At 46.1% G+C, this 8,058-nt stretch overlaps 1 protein-coding gene across 1 annotated transcript; it reads right to left on the bottom strand.

Annotated features, from left to right (window-relative positions):
• Positions 1 to 5,046: 5,046 nt before the first annotated feature.
• LOC129210870 (cytochrome c oxidase copper chaperone) lies at positions 5,047 to 7,788 on the bottom strand. Its single transcript, XM_054837178.1, has 4 exons — positions 7,689 to 7,788; positions 7,451 to 7,596; positions 5,605 to 5,715; positions 5,047 to 5,257 (listed from the first exon to the last, which is right to left on the bottom strand). The coding sequence occupies exons 2-3, from the start codon at positions 7,567 to 7,569 to the stop codon at positions 5,631 to 5,633; spliced, it is 204 nt and encodes a 67-aa protein (XP_054693153.1). The 5' UTR covers positions 7,570 to 7,596; positions 7,689 to 7,788; the 3' UTR covers positions 5,047 to 5,257; positions 5,605 to 5,630.
• Positions 7,789 to 8,058: the final 270 nt, after the last annotated feature.

The following is an 8,058-nucleotide window of genomic DNA, read 5'->3' as shown; positions in this document are numbered from 1 at the left end:
AACAGAGAGCAGGCATGCACCCGCTACTTAACATAACTCAGGCGCCCAGATAAGCCCGTCGCAGCGCCAGGAGGGGAAAGGAGAGGGGGAAAACAACCGGCTTATCGCAGCGAGCTCCAGCCACACATGGGGGTCCGCACCACTCTGCACTCCTGCCAGACAGTGACTTTCACCCAGCACAAAAAAGGAAAAAGGTCACCTCCTTTCTCCCGCTGTGGCTCGTAGCGATGGCAGGGACTTCGCAAAAGAAGAGAGGTTGGTTTTTGGGAAATGCTTTCGAGGCACCTCAGCACAGCCTCCCCTTGCGCTAGGCAGCTCCAACTCGTGGGGCGTTTTAGAGCAAAGGGCACGAGGTGAAGCTCTGCCAGATGGGAGTGCAAGGGATAAAGCTAGAGTAAATGAGCCGTTGGGACCCAGCTTCATCTATCGCAGAGGGGATTAGCCTGCAAAAAAACTCTGAAAGAGTTTAACATGTCGAAGAGTGTTTTGCAGGGAAATCTTGAGGGAGGATTCTCTGACCCCACAGAAAACAGGCTCTGTTGGGAAGCATCTGTGGGAAATGTCATCTCACATTTTCATTTTTTATAGCTATTTGGACACACACACCCCTCCCCCAGACCTTCATTTAGCACAACAAGGAAAGCGAACACTTTCCACTTGGGTAACCTGGGACACAGGCACAAGAGGGACCCACTGAGTTCAGCCCTCCGTGGTCAGCTATGGAAAAGATGCGTAAATTCAATTTTTCCCCTGCTTCAAGTAGCACGTTATCAGTCATACAGGCAGGATCTGCCCTGCTGCCAAGAAGCAGTTACATTTCAGGGACTGACGCAACCCATATGGTCAGTCAACAGTATGAAGACAGCCTGCATGGGTCAGTGGAGTAGAGGTAGGGTTTCAAGGGTGGTCATGTTTCAGGCCGAGCTTGCAGCTGCCCTGCCGACGTGCCATTCCCATTGGCACCATTCACTTAAAGACACACTAATCCCCTGTTCTACTAATAGTGCTCTGGAGTAACACCATCTACTCGGTAAGGCTGAAGCAATGCTTTATGGCAACCTTAAAGAATTCATCATGGTCTTGGACAATACAATCTATCTCTACAATGGTTAGTCCATGTGCAACAGGGAGCTGCTCTTAGGAATTGTACTGCACAGGCTGTGCCATCTTGACAGGTTGCTGTGTGGGAAGGAAACAAGACAAATGAAGCTTTGCACAGGGGATAAGTACGGTCCACTCAGATGCTTTCTGTTAAGGGTGAAGTGAAACAGGGAACCTTGTCTCCAATGGTGTCTTATTTAAGAGAAGAAATAAATCCTACCAACCGAAGCAGAACAAGGTTCAGCTGCAAGAGGTATGGGGAAAAGAACAACTTCATTTCTCTTGACCTTCTCTGCAAAAAGGGAAGGATGATCTTATAGCCAAAGCACTACAATAAAAATCTTGGGAGCAAAGTTCTGGTTTTCGTACCATTCCCACGTAGATGATCCCAACAACTTGTCTACCTTTAGGCCTCTGCAAAAAAATCAGTATTATAAAGGGCCCTCTTTCCAAGAGAGGCAGACATTTGATGTAATGGGGAGTTGGGATATCAAGATTGGAAACACAAGAAAGACACTTTACATAAGATCTGTGAGACAAAACTGAACTGCTATGAATAGCAATGTAGAACTACATTAGAGGAAGCATTCTGAGAAGCAACATTGCAATTTCTCCCACCTTCCTGTACTACCAAAATACTTTTGTGGCAACACTGAAGAAAGTGACCAAAAGTTATTAATTTCACTCTTCAAGTAAATTCCTGAGCTAGAAGATACTCTGGAACACAATGTTGATGACTCATTAGGACAAAGGAGGTGCTTCCTCTGGTGTCTTCCAGACAGTGGCGTTGCAGTAATCCCAGAGGCGTGTGCTGGGGTAGCAGTGCTGCTGGGGCCAGCGATGCGGGTGAGGACGGCCCGTTGTGACTTCCCTGCGGAAGGCAGACAGGAAACTTTAAATCCACAGCAGTAATGGCACAAAGCTCTTGTTAGAAACTATACAACTTGTCTGCTGGGGCTGAGCATGACATGGTAGAGAGAATCATACAGCCTTTCAAAAGGTAGATCTCTGAACACATGCTAGAGATTAATTTAGGTGTTTTCAGGTCCAGTTTTTTAAAAGGAAGATTTGTAAAGTGGTTGAACCACCAAGGTTCAAATTTTCCTTTCTCCCTTGAGAGTACTGTGGCCATACAGACTGTCTTCACAGCACTTTCAGTTTTACACCAGCAAGAGTTCAAACAGCTCTTAATTTTCCAAAGAGAAATTTTATTTTCTTGCCTTGCCTTAAATTAGAATACATGACTTCCATCCAGGGGTGCTGGGGTTCATCCAAGATGAGTGTTCAAAAGCCAATACTGATTCAAGGGGAAAGCCACACAAGTATTAAAAGGGAGATAGCAAGGCCCAAACCAATTCGGAATCAAGAGAGCAACCGCATAGAAAACACCTGAGCAGCATTAAGACTCTTCCCTGGAAGAAGGCACATAGGCATTACAATAAAATGAGTCTGTGAAGAAAAATAGACGTCAAGCTTTCCAGCACTGAAATTGGCAGTGTGTAAACAGGTACTCCACTGATTTATCCACTTATTATGAATTCAACCAATAGCACTTAATATTTAGCCCCATGTGATGATGCAATCCAGGTGCAGCCTGCACTATGTTTGGCAAATAAACCCCGTCCTTGAGAGCAGCACCGCACTGAGAGATTAACAGTCCCAAATCTCACAGCAGCTAAACAACTGGCTATTTTGCCCATCCTCAGGAAGTCTACAGGTTCAATTCTGATCCCATAAGCTGACTAATCTTAGGACACTAAGACCCTGATGGCTTAAAGTCAGAGAGGGCATAATCAGACATTTCCTTTTTGATTATATTAGATAGTGCATCACAGACATTAGTATGCAAAACTGTTACTTACATACTAATAAACCCTGTAGTTCCAGAATATCCACGTGGTGTTTCAAGTTACATTCAACTTACAACCATTAGGAGAGGTCTAAAGCCTGCTGCAGACAAGTTCATGGTGAATCACAAAGGGCCAAAGATGGCATATCCTGTATTTAGTTAACTATTGCTATATAGTTTAGTCAATTTTCCAGCTACTACCACGTTCCATGCCCACACAGGTACACCAAACACCCTGTGCAGGGCAGCGTCTGTCACCAGCTCCATCGGTAAGTAGTAATGCAGCACCAGTAACCCCTACCCCCCCGAATCAAGCCTTGAATTCTCTCTTCGGGAATCCTGTATAACAAATTAAACCTCTCAGCAAGAATATGGGATTTGACTACAAGGTTTTTCCATTGTTGCTTTAAGTATATAGCTACCCAGTATCCTTTCTGTACCTGTTACACACAGGTATCACAGCATCCCACTCATCATCTTCCTTCCAGCAACCTTCTAAAGTATCTACCATGATTTTATCTCCACGCAGGCCTAGATGTCCCATTTCTTAAGGTTCTAGAATTTGCGTAGAATTGTATGGGGACCCATTCTTTTATTTTTTGACCTCATTTAAATAGCACTCCATTCTTACTTGACCATTGCTATCCCTTGCCCTGCTCTTAATTCTGCGGCACCATTTCCACAGTCTCACCCAGACTTGACATGCCACCACAAAGCTGGTGCTCATCCACCTTTTAACGTTCTCTTCAGTGCAAGCCCACTCATTCAACGATAAATGACCTTATTCAAGTTTCTTACCTCAAGACAACAATAAACATGAAGAGGAGCACCAGGTGCTGCTCCCCAGCCCCCTGTAGTGCTGGAGAAGGCTTTGAACGCTTTTTGCTAGAACTACACCTGCATCCCTTCTCCGAGGCTGGAAGCCAACATGGGCACAACTCTTATCTGAGGACAGGAGAGTAGACAAGCAGTGTAGAGCTAAGTCTAACAACCCGGCTTGTTCCCCGCAAGCATTTTAGAGTCCATTTCCTTAGACTCCAGTACCTTTGTGAAACGTTCCCAGAAGCAGTCTAAACTCTCATACAACTTCTGAGTCTCGACAGAGAGAGCACCAAGTGTCACATACTTAACATTCACAGCCCATGCACTGCTAGCTCAGAATACGCAGGGTGCAGCAGGCAGAGAAATGATCGTGACTGCATCCATCCCTCCAACAGAATCAAAGCCAAGAAAACAATCAAGACAAAGCACAGGTTTTGTAACTTCAGTTTCTGAGAGGAAAACTCAGCAGGAAGAGAGGAAATAATTAGTTATGCCATGTCAAGCAGTCAACTCACCAAAGGAAGAACAATGTTAGGGTTGCACAGAAACATAGCATGAAACCAAAAAAAGTCCCACATGTGTAACAAACTATCAACTGTGCTTTTTTTTGCTCTAGATTGCAAGAAGGAATCCAAGGCCACAACCACCTTCCCACTGTCACATCTCATAGGTGAGAAAAAAAGTCAGAAAACAAAAGCCCATGTATGCCTAACACAAGACCAACACAACAAAAACTGGGCATAAAAAAAAAAAAGCTTTTCTTTCAAGCAAGTGACCTGTACACACATCTGCAGTCCTCTGCCCCCCTTCCCTTGAAGTACTGGCTCAAGAATTTGAGTTTGATATGGAAAGTATTTAATTCTTCACCATAAACAATGAAGCTTGAATCCTAGAGTACAGTTGTTAGAATTCTTCCAACTTTTTTTAATAGGGGAAAGCAAATCCAGCTTCGACTCTAAGGAAAGTTCATTTTATAAGGCTGTGGTTGTCTTTGTACAAATAAAGTTACACCTACCGTCACAAATGGCACTACAAGTTTCAGCACGACTTTGCTGAAAGCAGTAATAGGGCAGTATTACTAGCACAATTTCTCAATTTGCATCAGAGGGAAAACCCACCGAAGGCCCATACGTTCATCCACAACACCAGAGTAATCACTGTTCTCGTTTCGATGAGTAAGCAGGCTTTTCTCATTCTCTACATTCCTACAGCACACTGTCTTGAATGAGGAGGGCACTGTCATCTCTTTACTTAAAAGAAACAGAAGTCAGGAGCACTGGTCATTCAGACTTTTATTAAGAGGAAAAAATATATTTTCTATAGCAGTGGTCAAGAGCTAACAGTGGAAAAGCCATAGACGTGATGCACAGTCTATCATTAGAGACCTTATAAATAGATTCTTTGTTTATATTTGTTCTTTGAAGTAACTTGCAGAAATAATTTATTTTGCAGCTTTCCAGAATGCAGTCACACCACAGACATCATCTAGAAGAGAGGAAGGACAGCTTCACAAAACATGGATTTCCACTGGGTACTGATGGACAGTTCAACAATCAACAAAAAAAACCCAGCAACATCCCACAAAACCCAACCCCCACAGTGCCCCACCATTAGAAGTCTAAGTTGAAATTTGGATCTATTAAAAGACAACAGGGGCAGAACCATACTCTCCTGCTGAAGAGCTAATCACAAAGGCTGTACGCTGTCAGAAGGCTTCACCACCCTCACAAGGAAGATACCTTTGCCATCCTGAACAGTACTCTGGGCCCTTGAGCGGCACCAGGTGAGCTGCCGGGGCACTTCAGAGGCACAGGTCCTGAGGCTATACTTACCATATTCACAGGCCCGCTCATCTCACTCATATCTTGAAGCCCAGAGCTCTCATACACTCTTTGTGAGCTTCAATTAGGTGTCCACAATTTTCTTCCCCCTTCTCAATGATGCTGCAAAACAAAAACATTTCCAAGGTTCAACAACAAAGCATTTGCTTACTGTTAGTCAGAGCCACAGAACTGACAAGCTGTTGGGGACAATCACCAATCCCTATTCGGCTCCAGAAATCTTTCTATCTATTCTGTTCAGGGTAGTGCTGTTTTGTCAAGTATACTACTATCTCAAAAAGGTGCCCACACCTGGAACAGTGCACTTAAAACTCTGATCAGATGCATAACAGAACTTCCTATTAACAGGCCAGTGCGTGTTCTGGGCAAGTCTAGACAGGGATTTGTTATACAACACAAGGCTCCCGCATCACTTCATCAAGTATGCTGATTTCATCAGCAACCAGTTTCAAATCATTCAGTGCAGAAGCAACAAAATTTCTCCAGTAAGAGACCAATACAGAATATGTTGACCAGTAAATGATGTTTTGGTCCAGTTTCAGCTGGTATTTAGGGAACTTGAAGCAAAACCCCTGTACGGCTACTCTTAAAAAAGTGATTTACCACATATGGTAACTTTTGATGTTACTCATCCATCCGTCTAATACATAACCAAATAGGGTAAGAGCCTACCATCATTGGTATATCGCATATACCGCAAAAGCGGATCAGACTTGCTCTTTGATTGGCTTGCAGAATACTTCTGATCCCACAGGTGGGGATTTCAGCACGCTGCAGACTGCGGGTCACAGGTCTGATCAACCCTCATCTGCCAGATTATGCTATTCTTGCTGCCAAAGCAAGAAACTACCAAATTGTGAATAACTAAGATACCTTATTTTCTTAATCATTTCAGTTTTATTACAGTAAGTATGGACAGGTGTGCTGACCACCCAGGGCAACTCTATCTGACCCAGGACTTGCATCCAACCACCCTCTTATTAGAGGGCCCTGGACTCACCTTTACTCTACCACATAACTAGATATACCTCCCCTAACTTTGGTAAAAATACAGTGTCCAGTATCACGTCACCACTGAACATCATCTGTACCACTTGTCAGGTAAAAAAAAAAAATACAGTTGGGTCACCAGACTGAAGTAATTTACTGTCACAGACAAAAGAACTCTATTTTGGGGGTGCATTTCATGCTATTTGATAGGTCCTATGATTGTGACTAAGCCTATAATTACAAATGCAGCTATATACATCATTGTCAAATTTTGCATCTCAGTGAGAAATGTCACCCATCTGAGATCTAAAAAACAAAGTATTTTGTTTTATTAAAAAGATAACGGTGCTTATAATCAATTAGACAAAAATGTTACCACCTGGTGGTACTTGTTGTTTCAGTCAGTCAACGGTAGTGAAGATTTGTAAGTAGCATTAAAAGCTAATCTCTGAAACCTGTTTTAAACTAGGTCTATTAGATACTAATCTCTTAATTTCTAATTTATCTTTTCAAGACATTTGCTTTTCCTCCTCCCTCTCCCACTCCTCTTGGATGCTCCAGCACTCTCGGGGTGGTGGGGAGGGCTCCCAGAAATCACGTCGGCAGGGGCAGAAACTCCTAGAAACGAGGCGGTCAGGGAGGGAAAACCACCGGGCCAGGCTAGAAGCGGTGGCAGGGGACTGGTTAAAACGCACCAGCAGCTCGACGACGGGCCGAGACTGCGAGGGGAATACCGCGCAGGAGCTACCAACCGCCCCAGGGAGCTCGGAGCCACCAGAGGCCACCCCCCTCCCCCGCTACCCCCCGAGGCGGGAGCGGCGGGCGGGGAGGCGGTTGGGGCCCTCACCAGGCGTCCCGCGCTTTCTTGGTCTCGGGGCAGGCGCAGCAGGGCTTCAGCGGCTTCTTCTCTTCCTGCGCCTCCCCCGCGCCCTTGCTGTCGCAGCTGGCGGCAGCGACCGTCGACATGGCGAGCGGCTCCCCAGCAGCCACAGCCTGCGGAGGGAGAACGAGGGCGGGGGAAGAACGGAGCGGGAGCGGCCGTTACCGAGCCCCCCGCGTGAGGCAGCTCCCGCACGCGCCGCTACCTGCCTGCCCGGCGCGAAACCGGAGAGACACCACCTCCGCCACAGCGTTCGCGGCCTTGACGGATGCGCTGGTTCCCGGTAACCACCTCCACCACCCGCCCCTTCCCGGCCCGTTTGCGCTTGCGCCTGCGGCATGCTGGGAGGTGTAGTTCGGTAGCCCGCCTTTCGCCTGGGGGGCACCCCGCCTCTGCCCGCGCCTCAGTCTCCGTCGCGCGGCGGGTGCGCATGCGCTGCCGCCGCCGGCGTTTTCCCTTTCCCTCACCTGACAGTGTTGACAGTTATCCCGGTGGGAGGGCGGAACGTTATAACACAAACGGATCCCCACTCTGTAACAATCAATCAGCGTGTCGAAAGAGACGTTCTCCAGGAA

This window comes from Grus americana, chromosome 1 (genome assembly GCF_028858705.1).
Source record: "Grus americana isolate bGruAme1 chromosome 1, bGruAme1.mat, whole genome shotgun sequence".
Classification (NCBI taxonomy): domain Eukaryota; kingdom Metazoa; phylum Chordata; class Aves; order Gruiformes; family Gruidae; genus Grus; species Grus americana.
This window is presented reverse-complemented; position numbering and strand designations above follow the sequence as displayed.

Excerpts from the sequence above, each read along its gene's own strand:
- LOC129210870 (XM_054837178.1), bottom strand. The coding sequence starts at position 7,569 with ATGTCGACGGTCGCTGCCGCCAGCTGCGACAGCAAGGGCGCGGGGGAG. Across the intron at positions 5,716-7,450 it reads AAGAAAGCGCGGGACGCCTG|CATCATTGAGAAGGGGGAAG; the intron begins GTGAGGGCCCCA and ends TTTGTTTTGCAG.